This window comes from Triticum urartu, chromosome 7A, assembly GCF_056163025.1.
Source record: "Triticum urartu cultivar PI428250 chromosome 7A, HENAU_Tu73, whole genome shotgun sequence".
In the NCBI taxonomy this organism is placed as follows: Eukaryota; Viridiplantae; Streptophyta; class Magnoliopsida; order Poales; family Poaceae; genus Triticum; species Triticum urartu.
In genome coordinates, this window is record NC_141879.1 from 607,748,553 (window position 1) to 607,769,643 (window position 21,091).

The 21,091-nt window shown below is 46.0% G+C and overlaps 1 protein-coding gene across 1 annotated transcript; it reads left to right on the forward strand.

Moving 5' to 3' along the window:
• Positions 1 to 9,337: 9,337 nt before the first annotated feature.
• Positions 9,338 to 11,304, forward strand: LOC147960655 (protein neprosin-like). The gene is made up of 4 exons (XM_087533464.1): positions 9,338 to 9,454; positions 9,993 to 10,046; positions 10,171 to 10,323; positions 10,939 to 11,304. The coding sequence occupies exons 1-4, from the start codon at positions 9,338 to 9,340 to the stop codon at positions 11,302 to 11,304; spliced, it is 690 nt and encodes a 229-aa protein (XP_087389590.1).
• Positions 11,305 to 21,091: the final 9,787 nt, after the last annotated feature.

The window sequence follows — 21,091 nt, forward strand, 5'->3', positions numbered from 1 at the left end:
TCCGGGCCGCTTCATCCAACAATATCGCCGAACCAAAGTATGACATGCTGGTAAGCAGTATGACTTATATCGCCCACAACTCACTTGTGTTCTACTCGTGCATATAACACCAACACATAAAACCTGGCTCTGATACCACTGTTGGGGAACGTAGTAATTTAAAAAAATTTCCTACGAACACGCAAGATCATGGTGATGCATAGCAACGAGGGGAGAGTGCGATCTACTTACCCTTGTAGACCAACAGCGGAAGCATTATGACAACGTGGTTGATGTAGTCGTACGTCTTCACAGCCTGACCGATCAAGCACCGAAACTACGGCACCTCCGAGTTCTAGCACACGTTCAGCTCGATGACGATCCCCGGACTCCGATCCAGCAAAGTGTCGGGGAAGAGTTCCATCAGCACGACGGCATGGTGACGATCTTGATGTACTACCGTCGCAGGGCTTCGCCTAAGCACCGCTACAATATTACCGAGGATTATGGTGGAAGGGGGCACCGCACACGGCTAAGAATATGATCACGTGGATCAACTTGTGTGTCTAGGGGTGCCCCCTGCCCCCGTATATAAAGGAGAAAGGGGAGGAGGCCGGCTGGCCCCTATGGCGCGCCAAGGAGGAGTCCTCCTCCTAGTAGGAGTAGGACTCCTACTAGGAGGGGGAAAGAAGTGGGGAGGGAGAAGGAAAGGGGGGCGCCGCCCCCCTCTCCTAGTCCAATTCGGACCAAGGGGGGAGGAGGCGCGCGGCCCACCTTTGGCTGCCCCTCTCTCTCTCCACTAAGGCCCATATGGCCCATTACTTATCCCGGGGGGGTTCCGGTAACCCTCCGGCTCTCCGGTTTTCTCCGAAATCATCCGGAACACTTCCGGTGTCCGAATATAGCAGTCCAATATATCAATCTTTATGTCTTGACCATTTTGAGACTCCTCGTCATGTCCGTGATCACATCCGGGACTCCGAACTAACTTCGGTACATCAAAACTCATAAACTCATAATATAACTGTCATCGAAACCTTAAGCGTGCGGACCCTACGGGTTCGAGAACAATGTAGACATGACCGAGACACGTCTCCGGTCAATAACCAATAGCGGAACCTGGATGCTCATATTGACTCCTACATATTCTACGAAGATCTTTATCGGTCAGACCGCATAACAACATACGTTGTTCCCTTTGTCATCGGTATGTTACTTGCCCGAGATTCGATCGTCGGTATCTCAATAGCTAGTTCAATCTCATTACCGGCAAGTCTCTTTACTCGTTTCGTAATACATCATCTCGCAACTAACTCATTAGTTGTAATGCTTGCAAGGCTTATGTGATGTGCATTACCGAGAGGGCCCAGAGATACCTCTCCGACAATCGGAGTGACAAATCCTAATCTTGAAATACGCCAACCCAGCATTCACCTTTGGAGACACCTGTAGAGCTCCTTTATAATCACCCAGTTACGTTGTGACGTTTGGTAGCACACAAAGTGTTCCTCCGGTAAATGGGAGTTGCATAATCTCATAGTCATAGGAACATGTATAAGTCATGAAGAAAGCAATAGCAACATACTAAACGATCGGGTGCTAAGCTAATGGAATGGGTCATGTCAATCACATCATTCTCCTAATGATGTGATCCCATTAATCAAATGGCAACACATGTCTATGGTTAGGAAACATAACCATCTTTGATTAATGAGCTAGTCAAGTAGAGGCATACTAGTGACACTCTGTTTGTCTATGTGTTCACACATGTATTATGTTTTCGGTTAATACAATTCTAGCATGAATAATAAACATTTATCATGATATAAGGAAATAAATAATAACTTTATTATTGCCTCTAGGGCATATTTCCTTCAGTTGGTGGGGAACGCGTCGAGCGACGCGGTGTCGGAGTTGACCAGCATCGGGTCGGTGGAGCCTACAGACTCCAAGTCCACGGCAGGCTCGCCGGCGACGTGGAGTTGGCCGAGGAGGCCAGCGAGGAGGCTCTCGGGGCCGCCCATGCCTGCGTTGGATGCAGGTTCGTCGGAGAGGCAAACCTCACCGACAAGATCGGCGAGGCAGCTGGCTGCGCAGACGATCTCAACGTCGTGCAGCGCGTCAGCGCAAACTCCGTCTGGCGTGCCGGGCTGGCTGCGCTCGCCAGGGAGGAAAAGGGTTCCCATCCAGAGCAGGTCTCCGGACGACGGTGCACCACGCCCCACGGTGGGCGCCAAATGTCAGGGGTTGGGTGCGACATATGCCAAAGGATGGCTTATCATGGTGGGGGCGAGTAGAACGTCGCCGGTGCCTGGAAACGGGATAAGGCGAAGACATGCACGCCGGCGAATCTTACCCAGCTTCAGGGCTCTCCGGGGAGATAATACCCCTACTGCTGCTCTACGGGGTCTCCGCATGATCACTATGGTAAAGTGTTTACACGATTGCTCCTCGAGCTGTTTCCTAGATGTAGGAGAAGGCAAGGCTAGCTCTCTCCTTCCTATATGATCTGGTCTAGTGCTAATGGATTCCAACCCTTGCATGGATGCCCTGGGGGTTTATATAGGCCTACCCCCAGGGGTACAATGGTAATCCGGCTGGGCGCGGGCCCAGCCGTCAGTCTCTCTGGCCGCCGTCTTATCCCCCGACTCCTGGGGCCCGCCGACTGGTGGGCCCCGCCGATTGGCTCGGTGTGGAGCCGACAGGCCGCGTCCGCCACGGGCGGGTCTTGCCGGCTGCAGATTACTGTATCCGTGCCTCTAATGACGCAGGCTCGGTCATGAGGTCGTGGCAACAGCCCCGCCGTCTGGCGGGCGATCACTGTGGCCACTACTTGTCATGTCTGATTAATGGCGCGTGGGGCCCGTGGGAGGGGCCGGCCGACTTCTGGTGGCCGACTCCCATCCGGGCCGACTGGTGGTGCTTTCGTCGTCTTTCGTACGCCCGCCGACTGGTGGGACCCATCATCCCTGGGTCGTACCAGCAGGCCGTCGTGGGCACAGGGCTCCGCCCCCTGGGGCTGATGTCAGGGCCGGCATGGCAATAGTGCCGCGCCGCGCGGAGATCTCCGCGAGTACGGCATACTGTAGCCACGCCTGCCCTTGGAAAAGGGTGGGAGTGGACCTTACTGTGTCCACTCCCCGTCCCGTCCCTCTTTATGAGGGCATGGGGGTTGTTGGCGTCGCGGGCCAACTCCCCAAGGCCGGCTTCTCTGGAAGTCGCCAGTCAGGAGTCGGCTCATCCTGAAGTCGTCCCTAGGACTCGGCCGCGAGTGGGCAGCCGGCCGCCTCGCCGCCGACTCTCAGAAGGTGGCTCTTCGTCCTGGGGTCTCGAGGGGCGCAGTCTGCCTCAATGTCTTGAAAGGTTCTGGGCCTGGGTTAGCCTACCCGTGGCCCATTACTCCGACAAGTCCTTACCGCCAAAGCTTCTCTCTGAGTCGCTAGTTGGCGCATGCTCGCGGCACCTGACCCTAAGAACCCGCAGAACAAAAACATGGGAAGATGAGGTAGGAGGGAGCATGAACTGAGAGGGAGCAGTGACCGGGTCGGCGCCACGTACGAGCCCAACGGCGGCTGGGCCTGGGAGACCAGGAGCTCAGGCCCACTCCCTCCTCAGCATCGAGGGCGAAGTAGCTCTGGGCGGATGCTTCGAAGTCACCGGCTTCGGCGGCCTCGGACCATCGCAAGTGGCAAGTTCCGGACGGTAACCGAGCGGCATCGATGGTGGCGGAGTGTAGCTCACAAGACTGGAAGAGGAGGTGGGCGACGCCGGATTCGGTGGTGAGATTGTGGCATCGACCAGATTAGGAGGGGTAGGGCCAGGGGAGATGGTTGGTGTGGGTTCGTTCGGGAGCGAGAGAGAGAGAGAGAGAGCGAGATCGCGTTCACTCACGTACAGATTTTTTTTCAAGCAGAAAACCAACGTGGGCGAGAATGCAATCGGGTGGGTGGAGGGATTCATGATTCGGGCGACCTAAGAGGGGAGACGAAACCTTGCGTTTTTTGAAAGTAAGTAGAGAAGTAGAAGAGAAGAGAATAAAGATTCGAAGATTGGACGCGAAGGATCAAAGAAGTAAAGGTAAGTCATTATTATGTTCATAACTATTGATTGATTTTTATTTGAAGAAGGAAGGTTCAAATATATATCTGTCAATTAGTCAATATGATTTTTCCTTAAATTCGGTTATTTGTTTTCTTAAAAAAATATTTTATTTCCTAAAACAAATTGCATTGATGAAAGAGATCGGTTGATTTTGCTAAGTTAGGACAGTTTGATCTGTGATCTTTTATACCTTAGAAAAGTGTTGGTTTACAAAGAAAGAGTGAAGAGAAAATAAACCGGTAGAAAAGGGGTGGTGGGAGGGGAGACGAAAAAACCAGCAAAAAAATACGGTTGAAAGTGATGGGACGAAAATAAACCGTACTATTCAACCAACTCAGACATTAGAAGTAGAGAAAAAAACATAAGGTTTTCATTTCACCTTTCTTCCCACCACTCCTTCGTCCAACCTTCCATGTACTCCCTCCATTCCACAATACATGCCTTTCATTGTCAAAATATAGATGTATCTAGACATGTTTTAGTATATGATAATCCATTTTTAGACAAATAGAAGTCAGGTATTTTGGAACGGAGGGAGTATATGATAATCAATCACCTTAATTTAATTACCTTCTGAACCAATTCTACTTTAATTTACTTACCAAACTTGTAATCAAAATATAAGGTAATTAACGGTCGAAAATGATGAATATTTATTTGCACAATCACATTATTATTGACAGGTAAATTTACTTACCAAACTTCTAATCAAAATATAAGGTAATTCATGGTCAAAATTTGATGAACATTTATTTGCACAATCGCATTTTTTTTGAGAGTCACAATCGCATTATTATTGACATGTAAATCACAAGCTAACGTAATGCAATATTTATATCCCGTTGCAACGCACGGGCATTGTTTTAGTAGATTGTATATATAGATAGAATGAGACATGTATTATCATGCAAAAAAAAGTAGAAGGAAAGTTTGGATAGATGGAATATATAACTACCGGGTGGGGAAAAAAGTTCTATGAGATCAGGTCTCATTCACCAACAAATGGGACCTACTCAGATGGTTGCCACGTGGCTTTTACGATCTCAAAGCATGAATCCCATTTCCCACCAGTTTTCAATCCCAGGTAGTGATCCCGCTGTATACGTATCCTAACTGTTGTGTAACACCTCGCAAAAAAAACTGTTGTATGACACATACGTACAAAAATCCCACGATCGACTTAGGGTTCGCTCGTTCTCCCGTTGCTCTCGACCATGGCGGCGCCGAGCGACCTGTTCGCCGGCCGCCACACGGCTGCATACTACCAAGTATTCTCGTTCAATAGCCATGCCGAACGGCCTTGTCGCCGGCGGCCAGTCGGACTGCTCCATTATGGCGGCCGCACGCAACGTTGCTGGCCGGGCGGACTCCTTTTCGACGGCGTTGGTAGTCCCATGCATGCTAGCCCTTGATCGATTGCAGCAACAAAATGTGCATGGAGCAGTATATATTCAGCCTGAACTCACTGACGTATGCATAAGAATTTCATACACACCAATCACTCGGAAAATATTCATTCTGAGAAAATATTCATAGTAGTTCAGAAAGTATTCATAGCAACACATGGATTTCATACACACGAATCCTACATCCCAGCAAGTACGCACTCATGCACTAATAACGATTATACTGCCTAAGGTTGAGTTGATGCTGTTCAGGTAGAGCAGCATGGAGCAGTTCAATGACAAAACGTCGACGAGGCGTTGGTCCTGCTGATGACGTTCTGCCGGCGTGAGCGAATGCAACAGCATGGAGCAATTCAATGCATCTTGGCGCGCGGCCGCCGTCGACGAGGAGTTAGTCCTGTGACCCACGACGACGTCTTGCTGCGTGGCCGCCGTCAAGAAGGAGCCCGCCTGGTCAAAACGTCGCGTGCAGCCGCCGGCGGCGAGGTCGTTCGGCGCGTCCATGGACAAGAAGACTTGGTAGTGTGCTCTGTGCTGCCGCGTGGGCGCCGGCGCCGAGGTCGCTCGGCGCCGCCATGGCCGAGAGCAACAGGAGAACGAGCGAACCCTAAGTCGATTGTGGGAGTTGCGTACGTATGTGTGTCATATACGACAATTAGGATACGTATATACAGCCGGATCACTATCTGGGATTGAAAAAACCGGTGGGAGATGGGATTCATGCTTTGAGATTGTAAAGGCCATGTGGCAACCATCCTTGTTGCAGAACGAGACCCGGTCTCATAGAATTTTTCTTCCTTCCACCTGGTAGTTGTAATGGTTTTTAGCCCAGTTTTTCATTAATTAATTGAGTAACCCTTTTTTTAATGAAATCGAGATCCTAGAGGGAGATTTTTTTAAAAAAATTCACAAAGCCTACAACTTGCTGCCCTTCAAAACGACCTCGTCCACGATTAACCATGCCATGCGAACACTAGCGGTTGGTGCCAACGTCTTCGGCTTCTTGTTGCCCTGAACCGAAGAGCTGATACAGTGCTGCCCGAGACTAACAAATACTCCTTCCGTTTCTTTTTTTTTCCAGATAAACCTCTGATCCATTCATGTTCAATCATGATAGTACAACGAACACTAAAAATAATAAAAATTACATCTAGATTCGTAGATCATCTAGCGACGACTATAAGCACTGAAACCAATCGAAGACGCGCCGCTGTCATCACCCCTCCCCCGTCAAAGCCGGGCAAAGTTAGTATAAAATTGGGTCATCTATTTTAAAACGGAGGAAGTACATTAGTATCAAAAACGCTCTTGTATTATGAAATGAAGGGAGTAACAAATATCCTGCGACTAGGCTCGCATAGTCACACATGGCATGATGCGTGCGCAGCGGGGTGTGTGCGTGCACCCTACGTTCTACTGTCTTTTCAGGTTTGTTAGATCAGCATGTATGTGACTTATATTATTTATTTTAAAAAAGAAGGATGATCCCCGGCCTCTGCATCTGGGTGATGCATACGGCCACTTTATTAATTATTAACACAAAACATTACAAAGCCATACAACAGCAAGATTAAAACCATCGTTTAAGCAACAACTGTCGCTACACCTATCCAATTGATGAAGGGGCCCAGATAGTCTGGGCCTAATACCAAACATACATCGCAGCCAAACCTAAACATCTAAGACCTGAGGTCCCAGCCAGGACGCCTGCCGGTTATGCGGCACCTACCAGTCCGGCGCACTCCTCAACCAGGACGTCTGCCGGGTATGAGGCCGCTGCAGCCACCTGCCACAAATCCATCTTCAGAGCTATACTGTTGCATGTACGGTGCCAGGTCTCTCTGCCATCGACGCCACCACGACGCCCGACAGCGTCGTCCTACTGCGCGAGTCCATCCTCCCACAGCGAACTCCGAATCTGCACTGCGCCAGGCCGTTAAGATCCGTCGCCATCAGTGTGTAGGATGAAGCACCGCTCCACCAAAAAATCCGTCCTCTGATCTCTCGATCACGTGTGTACCTCCAAAAATGACGCCCCCAAGGGAGGAACGACACCAGAGCGCCGCCGTCATCCGATCATCCGATTTAGGGTTTCCCCCGGAGGTAGCAGAGAGTGGCCTTGAACTTCTCCACGGCGATGCCTTCAAGAAGGGAACGACGCAGATAGCGCCGCTACCGCCGGCCTTAGCAGAAGCCGAAGGCAAGTTTTCACCCAAATCAGTTCGAAGGAATCCAACTCTCGTACACGGGCCGCCGTCACCACCAGCACCACCAGGCAGACCCCTGGAGTACCGGCAGATCAGCGAGCCACCGGCACCACCGCATCCAGATCGCCGGCCACGCCAGGCCGCCGCCATCCCCCGCGCCGTCCGGGTCAGAGACGAAGCTGCCGACCGCGCACAGGGACCGTCGCCGCCTGCACACACCAGAGCGCCGCCGAGATCCCAGCGCCCGCCACCGCTTGCCGACGCCAACCTCCACCCGAGCACTGGCGCCACCGTGGAGCCATCAGATCGGGGAGGGAGACGTCGCACGCCGACCACCCTCGCGGACCCCGCCGCACGCCCGAGCGCCGGCGCCACCGCGGCGCCATCAGATCAGGAGGAGGAGGAGCCCGCGCCTCGCCGCCCCATGCAGACCACGCCGCCGCCATCGCCGCAGCGCCACCAAAGGGGAGCCCCGCAGATTCGCCGGCGACCCGACCTGCCGCCGAGCCGAGCGCCGCCGCGAGGGCCGGCTGTCCCGCGCCGCCCAGGAGCCTCGCAAGGAGGGAGGGAGCCCCGCCGCCGCCGACGCACGCGCGGGCTTTGCCCCGGCGGCGTCCCCTGGCGGCGGCGAGGAAGAAGGAGGGCGAAGGAAGGGAGCGGCGGCGGCGATCTAGGGTTCCGCCCAGGCCGCTCGCGGGAGCGGCACGGGGGACGGGCCGGGTCCTTGCGTGTGTTGTGTTCCCGCAAATCTCTGTGACTTATACTATGATCCTTACGATATTACCATGGAAAAAAAAGTACTAAAAGGAAAGCTTGGATAGATGGAATATACTACTACCGGGTGGAAGGTGGAATATCTTCATGCTGACGTCTCTTACATGCCATTTATCATCCTTGCCCCATAATTGGTGGCAATTAAGAAATATTTCCTAACCTATGGAAACGTTAGGAACGCTTGCCAATATACATACGTAAACAAATTAGGAAAATTGAGGGGGAAAAGGCCTATAAAAGCTGGCATCCCTTTGCCCATCGTGATTAGTTCCCTTTCTGTCCCTCCTAAGACTAAGACTAAGATTAATTCATCAACGCTAAGCAAGCCGTGGCGATGGCTGTAGTCGCCGCCGTCGCGTGCGTGGTGCTGCTGCTTTTGATCGGCAATGGATGCGATGCTGCCCGGCCCGTAACCACTAGTGACAAGGTATGTATATATGTGCACCGTGCCCATACATCATCGATCCGTAACGTGTACTCCGTCCGTTCTAAATTACTTGTCGTGGTTTTAGTTTAAATTTAAACTAAAACAACGGCAGGTAATTTAAAATGGAGGGAGTACCTTTTATCTTAATTAAGCTTGCTATATAATTTGCCCTATTCATGAATCGAATCAGGTGAAAGTCCACAAGTTGAGCGATGAAAGGAGCTCGTTCATTCAACTGCTCCGTCAGATGTCTCCCCTCGATACAGAATCAGGCCCCGTTACAAACTACGTACGTGTGTCGTTCGTTGTCGTAATTTTTTGTCGAGGGAATGCCTAGATTTACCAGTCTGCTATTTTTTGTGTTTTTGGCATTGCTTCTCCAGTTCACAAACCACCAGACACCAAGAGAATCGGACCAGGCCTACTACGGGGTGATCGTCACGATGGATGTCTACGGTTTGCACCTTAACGATGAGCAGACCAGCGTGTCCTCGGTTTCGCTCAGGGACGAAGGAGATGGCGCACTGAGCAGCCACAATGCGATCGAGATTGGCTGGGAGGTGAGATTGGCTCTTGTGCAATCATATATGCATGCTCTCACTCACCCCGCTTCTGCAATCAGGCTGGTTGTAATGGGGAGTAGCATATACTAATATCATGCATATGATACTAGTCCATAATACTACATCCCTAATGCATAATATCATATGTTGGTATCATACATGACTACATTTATTGTCATGCATGCCATAAAGTAGCACATCATTTAATATAATACGGTATTATGATATGATACTCAAGCCTCTATTTCTTCATTTAATTCTATGCCACCTCATCAAAATTGCATAAGGGGTGTTTGGTTCAGGGACTTTTTAGTCCCAGAGACTAGAAAAAGTCCCTAGAAACCAAACAGGAGGGACTTTTTCTATAGGGACTAGAAAAAGACTCTACTGAAGAGTCTTTTTTGATTAGTCTACTTCTAAACCAAACACCATCTTTCTGAACCAAACACCATCTTAGTTGGCATGCATGATACTATCTATAATACCCTTATTACGGACAGCATCATATTCCTTAACGTCGCTTTCCAATTTTCAGGTCTCACCCCGCTTGTACGGGGATTCCCTTACTCACTTAGGTGCTTATTGGACGGTGAGTTATCCGACGATGCCACTTCCGTACGTTGTGCGGCGTGTTTGCTTTTTGACGTGTTCTCTTTTCTCTTTGATTTAAATGTCTTGTTTTTTTCTGACAAAATTCTTTCATCTCGATGTAGACCGACGGTTTCCAAAAGACTCGCTGCCACAATACCAACTGCACCGTCGGTTTTCAGCCGGCAAATGGTGCATCCATTGGTCTTGGGGACGTGATCCAGACCCTTTCCCAGCCCAAGGGTCTCAAGCAGAATATCACCCTTAAAGTTATCAAGGTAGTACGTTTAACTTCGTGACATACATCATCATTACATCTCTTTTTGGGTCAGGTAGTACAAATTAATTGTTTTTGTCGGTAAAACAAGTAGGGCACTTACCATAGTATGTACTTCGTTCGTTCCTAAATATAAGTGGACTTTCCTAAATATAAGTGAACTAAATACAGATGTAAATATAAGTGGACTTTCCTAAATATAAGTGAACTAAATACATATGTATATAGACGTCGTTTGAAGTGTACATTCACTCATTTTGCCTCGTATGTAGTCCATACTAGAATCTCTAAATAGACTTATATTTAGGAATGAAGGGAGTATGATATAATGTGGGATCAGGATTTGTAAGGCACCATTATGGCAAGTGCCACTAATCAAGTTATTAATTTCATCTTGATGCAATCCTATGACATTTAATAGTACTATGGTGAAAGGTTGTACAACTACACGGTTTTTTTCCAACATCCAACTTTTTGCAAGAAAATCTGTATATTACTCCAGTTTATTTGTACATGTTTTAGCTGTGTGAACCCAACATGATGTACGTCACGGCACTAGCTTGGTTAATGAATGTAGAAAAATATTTTATTAAACTTTTTGCCATTAAAATTACAGGATGGCATAATGGGAGACTGGATGGTGTATTATGGGTTCAACCAGGACGACCTTGCACTGATCGGTCGTTTCCCTAGGACGATATTCACCGGAGGGATGGCGGATCGAGCATCCGGTATCCGCTTTGGCGGCTATGTGTCGACCCGCACAACGGATCTCGCGCCCATGGGAAGTGGTTACCTTCCTACTACTGATGTGATGGTGGCCGCGTCCATTAGCAATATCCAGTTCATTGACAGGAACGGGCAGGCCTCAGTGGTGACCCAAGATTTGCCCACGTACATGAGTGACCCCAATATCTATGCCGTTACCCCTATTGTTAATGGAAGGTTCTTCTATGGGGGGCCCTTACAGTCGTCGGCTTGATGGAAGAGATGGGATATGTTTTTCGTTTATGTGCATGGTTTATAAACCATCAACTCTACTACGTAGTTGCAAAATAATGTTTAGATCCGTATGCGTACATCAAAGTCGACTGAGATTTGCCTGGGTCATTTAAGGCCCGTTTATAAGAGCACCTGGGTCATTTAAGGCCCGTTTGAAGGGGCTGTCACGCTTTTACGTGAAATAGCCCGATCGAGAACAAGAGATGCAGCTTCAGTTTGAGCCTATGTTAATACCTATATATCTAAGGGATTTTTATTTCTGTGTCCTTGATTCATTAGTTGTATTCATTCATCCTTATTTTTAATTTTTGCTCACTTTTTCCCACTCCCTTACCCGAAACCCTCAGAAAGGTTACAACGGACGTTGCTGTCGGGCCAATGCCTTTGACCATTAACTCTGACGAGTAAGGCCGTGTAGGGCCGAAGCCACCTTTGACCGTACACCCAGGGTCGCGCTATTCGTCACCCTGGGTGAGCAATAGTTATTCTTCACCCCCTCTCTATTTTGACATCAAGGCATCGTATTTTTACGTTTCGTAAATTTTGTCTTATTTCGTACATAAAAAGAGAACGTAAGAAAATATGTACTCACCGTAAAAAATATTTTATATTATGTAAAATTACGAATGTAAAAACATAGTGTAGAACATACATAAAATGTGATTTTTCTGCTCTTATAACCTATAATTTTTCTTTTTTATACCAAATTTTACATATTGAATCAATATGCATGTAAGTATTTATATTCTAAACATAATTTATTTAGAAAGCGATCGTAAGATTACCTCGGGTGAAGAATAAGTTATTCTGCACCCTGAATGATTAATAGTAACACTATATATATAGGAGTACATACTTACTAACTCCTAGGAGTATGTACTCCTACCCATGTTTCTTTCTCTGATTCGGTTTTCTCAACCGTGGGTGGGATCCCGTTAATATTTCAGTTAAAGTAATAAGAGAAAAGATCCTTTTTAAAAGCAAAGGTTGTTGGCAATCCATATTTTCTAGGTTTCTTATTTGTTTTGTTCGACCCTCTTATCCATTTGCGCTTCGGTTGCATCGGCACCCAGCGGCGGCCACCGGCTTCCAGTGGTGCTCCCCGACAGGATCTCACGATGTTGTCCACGACTCATGGGCACCGCGTGCATCTCATTCGGCCACGGTAGCCATTTCAAGAGTCTTCGTCGAACTCCCACTTGAGCTCAAGCGCATCGTCTGGAACGGTATCATCGGTCCCTGCATCTGGTTTGGAAGTAAACTATGAGTCATGGGGACTCAGCAATCTCGCACCCTCGCCATCAAGACTATTTAAGCTTATAGTTAAGGCAAGGTAATATGTGGAGCTGCAGCAAGCGACTAGCATATATGGTGGCTAATCTATTCGCAAAAGAGAGCGAGAAGAGAAAGCAAAAACTCGGACGGATAACTATGATCAAGAAGTGATCCTAGAACAACCTACGTCAAGCATTACTCCAACACCGTGTTCACTTCCCGGACTCCGCCGAGAAGAGACCATCACGATTAGACACGTGGTTGATTCATTTTAATTAAGTTAAGTTTCATGTTATCTACAACCGGACATTAACAAATTCCCATCTGCCCATAACCGCGGGTACGGCTTTCGAAAATTCAAATCCCTGCAGGGGTGTCCCAACTTAGCCCATCACAAGCTCTCACGGTCAACGAAGGATATTCCTTCTAGCGGGAAGACCCGATCAGGCTCGGAATCCCGGTTACAAGACATCCTCGACAATGGTAAAACAAGTCCAGCAACACCGCCCAAATGTGCCGACAAATCCCGATAGGAGCTGCACATATCTCGTTCTCAGGGCACACTCAGATGAGACTAGCTACGAGTAAAACCAACCCTTAAGTTTCCCCGAGGTGGCCCCGCAGGCAGCTCAGTCGGACCAACACTCAGAGGAGCACTGGCCGGGGGGGGGGGGTTAAATAAGATGACCCTTGGGCTCCAGAAACCCAAGGGAAAAAGAGGCTAGGTGACAAATGATAAAACCAAGGTTGGGCATTGCTGGAGGAGTTTTATTCAAAGCGAGCTGTCAAGGGGTTCCCATTATAACCCAATCGCGTAAGGAACGCAAAATCCGGGAACATAACACCGATATGACGGAAACTAGGGCGGCAAGAGTGGAACAAAACACTAGGCAAAAGGCCGAGCCTTCCACCCTTTACCAAGTATATAGGTGCATTAAGATAACAAGATAATATGGTGACATCCCAACAATAAACAATGTTCCAACAAGGAACGATCTCCAATCTTCACCTGCAACTAGCAACGCTATAAGAGGGGCTGAGCAAAGCAGTAACATAGCCAATCAACGGTTTGCTAGGACATGGTGGGTTAGAAATTTGACATGGCAATTTGGGAGGCATGATAAGCAAGTGGTAGGCATCGTAGCATAGGCATAACAAAAGAGCGAGCATCTAGCAAGCAAAGATCGAAGTGATTTCGAGGGTATGTTCATCTTGCCTGCAAAGTTGTCAGAGTTGACTTGATCCTCGTAAGAAAACTCAACGGGCTCCTCGTTAGCGAACTCGTCTCCCGGCTCTACCCAAACAAGACAAACAAGAAAAAGGAACACAATCAACCACATGCAATGCTTAAACAAACATGATGCAGACATGGTATGCTATGTGGGATGCGGTATGTGATGCATATGCAAGATTGGGCAAGGAATGATTGAACCTGGCCTCAACTTGGAAATCCAAGAGTGCCACTGGAAAGGTGAGGTGATTTCGGTTGAAATCCATATAAAGATCACCGAAATCGGATGCACGGTTTGGAAATGGCAAGCAAAACAAATATGGCACCGGTCTGCGATAATCAGCAAGTAGCCATCTAAATGCATCAAGATAAATATGCTACAACACTCAAACATGACAACAAAATACATGGAAGGGATTCATTCATGATGCTTGATAAAATATGGACACTGAGCTACGGCTAATTCATCCATTAACAGGTTCAAACAAGCATGGCAAAAGTGCAAACGATAACATGTTTCAGACTTAGTGAAATTAACACAAGTCTGGAATTTAACATTAGGAAGCACACTTTAGAGCATGAAAACTACATGCTACAGGAACTTAACATGGCAAAAAAAGGCATGACATGAAGCTACTAAAAGCACTTAACAAAAGTCCCTTAGTGACCTTGAGCCAAAAGGTATCAGAAAATACAATTGCAAGCGTGTGAACATGGCAAAAACATAAACAGATCTCAGACTTGTGAAAAACTGGAGCATGCAAATCAGTTAACGAGTAGGCATGTTCACGAGCTCGATGCACTCACTACAGAGCATGGCATGACAAACTAAGCATACACCCATTAAGAATACATGGCATAGAAGCTAGACATGGCAAGAAACAACAACATATCATGCACGGATCAATAGCAACATCCTCGGCAATATCGCTAACGAGTCAACAATCTGCCAGGACTCACGATATAGCAAATGTAGAGCTTGATTGATTCAAGCTAGGCTGCTCCATAAATGCAAACAAAGACACGGATGGATAGAGCACCACAATTTTAACAAATCATCCTTACTGATCATCCTCAAAAGAGGCACGGATCACTAGGAAACAACATGAACATATGGCATACCGACAAAAACAGAACAAGGACTTAGTGAAATTCTAAGTCCCTGAAATCAGCATTACCTATTATGCTACTTTGCAAGCTTGTGCTAGTCACCACACATATCACAAAAATACATGGTAAGCATCACTGTAAATATGGCATGACATATAACAAAACTCATGTAGAGCTCAGGAGTATATCATGCACACATTAATCATGGCAAAAATGCCAAATAGCTATTTGATGAAACAGATTTGACAAGTTTATCACATAGCCCTCTTCCAACAGCATTTCGGGCATCGAGATGAGCTCAAATGAAAATGATGCAATGAGATGAAACGATGTACTCATTGAGACGAACATTTTGATATGCTACATGCGCAAATCGGAGCTACGGATGCGGAGTTACGACATGATGAAAATCGCAAAAAAATAAGGGGAGAGGGGGAAAGTCAACCCTCGTCCAGATCTGGATCTGGAGGTACTGTAGCATGCATGGAAAACGAAGTTCGTCGCCGAGGTCGCCGGAGTTGGGGATGAGGTGGCCGGACCTCGCAGTGGCCGGAGGAGCTCGCCGGGGTCCGGATCCGGGCGAGGGGAGGCGAGGGCGAGGCGGCGGCCGGTCGGAGCAAGGCGGCGGAGGCGGCCGGCAATGGCGAGCGTGGTGGTCCGGCGAGGGACGGCGCTCGCCGGCGCCGAAGAGGATGGCGGCGCGCGGGTGGAGGAGATGGCGAGGAGGCGCGGGCGTCGCTTTGGGCCGAGGGGGGCGGCTTCGGGCCCGGCGGGCTTCGGCGGCGGCGGGGACAGGAGCCGCCACGTGGCGCTCGTCTATTGGCGCAGGGTGGAGTCCAGCGTGGAGGTGGACATGTCCGGTGGCGGTGCGGAAAAATTTAGGGTTAGGGGGAGAGTAGACCCGGGATTTTTGGAAGGGGATATATATATAGGCATAGAGGGAGATAGGAAGCTCCAAATGGAGTGCGGTTTTCGGCCACGCGATCGTTATCGAACGCTCTAGATGATGGAGAGGGTTTAGGTGGGTTTTGGGCCAAATTGTAGGGGTGTTGGGATGCAACACAAACGAGGCCTTCTCGGTCCCTCGGTTAACCGTTGGAGTATCAAACGAAGTCCAAATGGCACGAAACTTGACAGGCGGTCTACCGGTAGTAAACCAAGGCCGCATGACAAGTCTCGGTCCAATCCGGAACCCCCACACAAGAAAAGAGGTAGAAAGAACCACCGGAGGAGATAGGAGCGCCGGAATGCAAAACGGACAACGGGGAAAATGCTCGGATGCATGAGACGAACACATATGCAAATGCAATGCACATGATGACATGATATGAGATGCATGACAAAGGCAAAAACACACGAAGACAAAAACCCAAACCCGAGGAAATAAAATAACTTAGCACCGGAAACGGCAAGAGTTGGGATACATATAAGGTAAATTACATCCGGGGTGTTACAGAAGCAGAGGTTGACATGCGCTTTTATGGTTGGATGCACAAAATCTTAATGCAAAAGAACGTCACTTTATATTGCCACTTTTGATATGGACCTTTATTATGCAGTCTGTCGCTTTTATTACTTCCATATCACACGATCGTATAAAGCTTATTTCCTCCACACCAATCAATCACACATATTTAGGGAGCAATTTTTATTGCTTGCACCGATGACAACTTACTTGATGGATCTTACTCAATCCATAAGTAGATATGGTGGACTCTTATGGCAAGACTGGTTTAAGGGTATTTGGAAGCACAAGTAGTATCTCTACTTGGTGCAATGCATTTGGAAAGCATGAGGGGGAAAGGCAAGCTCACCATGTTGGAAGATCCAAGGCAATATAATTTATCTCAGATGTAAGAAAACATAAGCCATTACATTGTCTTCCTTGTCCAATGTCAACTCTTTAGCATGTCATATTTTAATGAGTGCTCACAATCATAAAAGATGTCCAAGATAGTATATTTATATGTGAATACCTCTCTTTCTTTATTACTTCCTATTAATTGCAATGATGACCAAAACTGTGTTTGTCAACTCTCAACAACTTTCATTCATCATACTCTTTCTATGTGAGCTCATTACTCTCCATAAGACTCATATGATCTCTTTGTTTATTTTTATTTCTTCCTATTTTTCTTTTATTCACTTAGGATCATGGCAAAATAATCAAGCCCTTGACTCAACACTAATCTTCATTATATAGCTCACAGACTCGATTAGATAGAAGGATAATAAAGCAAAACTCACGACTAGATCATACTAAGAACTTTTATTCTACTAGATCAAGATATTACCAAAAGGATTGGACTAAGAAAAACGGTAAAGATAAAGTGATGGTGATACGATACCGGGGCACTGCCCCAAACTTGGTAGTTGCCAAGTGGAGTGCCCATACCAGATGATTATGTCTCCTTTGTTGGTGAAGAAGGTGGAGTTGTTGACGATGGATAGTCGCACATCAAGCGTAGGAGGTCTTCTAACTTGCGGATAATGCCCTTGAGTGCGATGATATGCTCCTTCAACAAAATATTTTCACATGTGAGATACTTATTTTGTATACGAGCCAATTCAATCATCTTGAAAGCTTCGATTTCTGTTGGGGTAAGAAGATTGTGATCCAGTTGAAGGGTGTCTTCTGTTGCTGGAACTTGGTCCTCCATGGCCTTCTTGATCCCTTCATCCTTGTTGATCTCCATAGGTTCTTCTCTCTTCAGCTCTATCTTCATTATGCAAGTATCGTTGCCCTCATGGTTGGAGGAGGAGGGAGACGACATAGTGCTTGGCCTAAACAACCCTGACAGAAAACAGCTCGAAACAAAGACAGGAGATTTTTGCATGATACGGGAGTCAAAACCCCCGGGAGATTATATAAAGAATTTTTACTGACCAATATACGTGTCGTGTACGAAAAAGGAGTCTGGAGAGCACACGAGGTGCCCAGGAGGTAGGGGGAGCCCTCCACCTCGTGGAGGCCTCATGTCCTTCCCGGACTGCTTCTTATTTTTCTATTTTTCTAAATATTCCAAAACGGAGAAATATTGCCTTAAAAACTATTTTGGAGTTCGTTTACTTACCGTACCACATACCTATTCCTTTTCGGAGTCTGAAACGTTCCGGAAAGTGTCCCTTATGTATTCCTCCGGGGTTACGGTTTCAATAACATTGGTTTCAACATTTATGGGATTACCTGAGATATAATGTTTGATTCTTTGACCGTTTACCACCTTCGGATTTGTGCCTTCGAAGTTGTTTATTTTTATGGCACCGGAACGGTAGACCTCCTCGATAACGTAAGGACCTTCCCATTTAGAGAGAAGTTTTCCTGTAAAAAATCTTAAACGAGAGTTGTATAGCAATATATAATCACCTACATTAAACTCACGCTTTTGTATCCTTTTTTCATGCCATCTTTTAACTTTTTCCTTAAACAACTTGGCATTTTCGTAGGCTTGGGTTCTCCATTCATCAAGTGAGCTAATATCAAATAACCTCTTCTCACCGGCAAGTTTAAAATCATAATTAAGTTCTTTAATAGCCCAATAAGCCTTGTGTTCTAGTTCGAGAGGTAAGTGACATGCTTTTCCATAGACCATTTTATACGGAGACATACCCATAGGATTTTTATATGCAGTTTTATAGGCCTATAATGCATCATCAAGTTTCTTGGACCAATTCTTTCTTGACCTATTAACAGTCTTTTGCAAAATTAATTTGAGTTCTCTATTACTCAATTCTACTTGACCACTAGACTGAGGGTGATAAGGAGATGCAATTCTATGATTAACATCATATTTAGCAAGCATTTTACGGAAAGCACCATGAATAAAATGTGAACCACCATCAATCATTAAATATCTAGGGACTCCAAATCTTGGAAAAATAACTTCTTTAAGCATTTTAATAGAAGTGTTATGATCAACACTACTAGTTGGAATAGCTTCTACCCAGTTAGTAACGTAATCAATAGCAACTAAAATATGTGTATAACCATTAGAGGAAGGAAAATGTCCCATGTAGTCAAAGCCCCAAACATCAAATGGTTCAATAACGAGTGAATAATTCATAGGCATTTCTTGACGTCTACTAATATTACCAATTCTTTGACATTCATCACAAGACAAGACAAACTTACGGGCATCCTTGAAGAGAGTAGGCCAATAAAAACCAGATTGCAGTACCCTATGTGCAGTTCTATCTCCAGCATGGTGTCCTCGATAAGGTTCGGAGTGACACTTGCGTAGTATCTGTTCCTGTTCATGCTCAGGTACACAATGTCTAATAACACCATCCACTCCTTCTTTATAAAGATGTGGGTCATCCCAAAAGTAATGTCTCAAATCATAGAAGAACTTTTTCTTTTGCTGGTATGTGAAACTAGGTGGTATAAACTTAGCAACAATGTAATTAGCATAATCAGCATACCATGGAGCAGTATGAGAAGCATTTATGACATTTAACTGCTCATCAGGAAAGCTATCATCAATAGGTAGTGGGTCATCAAGCACATTTTCTAACCTAGACAAGTTGTCTGCAACAGGATTCTTTGCTTCTTTTCTATCAACAATATGCAAATCAAATTCTTGTAGCAAGAGAACCCATCTAATAAGTCTAGGTTTAGCATCTTTCTTTTCCATAAGATATTTAATAGCAGCATGATTAGTGTGAATAGTTACTTTAGAATCAACAATATAAGTTCTAAACTTATCACAAGCAAATACAACTGCTAAGAATTCCTTTTCAGTGGTAGCATAATTTCTTTGAGCATTGTCTAGAGTTTTACTAGCATATTGAATAACATTTAGTTTCTTATCAACTCTTTGTCCTAGAACAGCACCTACAGCATAATCACTAGCATCACACATAATTTCAAAGGGTAAATTCCAATCAGGTGGCTGAACAATAGGTGCAGAGATCAATGCTTTCTTAAGTATTTCAAATGCTTCTACACAATCATCATCAAAAACAAATGGTATATCTTTTTGTAATAAATTAGTCAGAGGCCGAGAAATTTTTGAGAAGTCCTTAATGAACCTCCTATAAAAACCGGCATGACCAAGGAAGCTTCTTATACCTTTGATGTCCTTGGGACATGGCATCTTTTCAATAGCATCAACCTTGGCATTATCAAGTTCAATACCTCTTTCAGAAACTTTATGCCCCAAGACAATACCTTCATTAACCATAAAGTGGCACTTTTCCCAATTCAAGGCAAGATTAGTTTCTTCACATCTCTGCAAAACTCGATTAAGGTTGCTCAAGCAATCATCAAAAGAAGATCCATAGACGGAAAAGTCATCCTTGAAAACCTCACAAATCTTTTCACAAAAGTTAGAGAATATAGCCATAATGCATCTTTGAAAGGTAGCAGGTGCATTACGTAAACGAAAAGGCATACGTCTATAAGCAAAAGTACCAAAAGGGCATGTAAAAGTAGTCTTTGATTGATCTTTGGCTGACACAGGTATTTGAGAGAAACCAGAATAACCATCTAGAAAGCAAAAATGTGTATGTTTGGACAATCTTTCTAGCATTTGATCGATAAAAGGTAAGGGGTAATGATCTTTTTTAGTGGCCTTATTTAATTTGCGGAAATCAATTACCATCCTATAACCTGTAATAATTCTTTGAGGGATCAATTCATCTTTATCATTAGGAACAACAGTAATACCTCCCTTCTTAGGGACACAATGGACAGGGCTTACCCATTGACTATCAGCAACGGGATAAATTATACCCGCTTCAAGGAGCTTTAGTATCTCCTTTCTTATCACCTCTTTCATTTTAGGATTCAGCCGGCGTTGATGATCAGGAACTGGTTTAGCATCTTCTTCCAAATTAATTTTATGTTGGCATAGAGTGGGACTAATGCCCTTAAGATCATCAAGAGTATACCGAATAGCAGGACGGTGCTTCTTCAGAGTTTTCAATAATCTCTCTTCCTCATGCTTTGAAAGGTTAGCACTAATAATAACATGATATATCTTTTTCTCATCAAGATAAGCATATTTAAGAGTATCAGGTAACAGTTTAAGCTCAAACACGGGATCACCCTTGGGTGGAGGAGGATCCCCTAGGATTTCAACAGGTAAATTGTTTTTCAGAATAGGTTCCTGTTTAAAGAATACTTCATCTAATTCCCTCTTTCATTCAT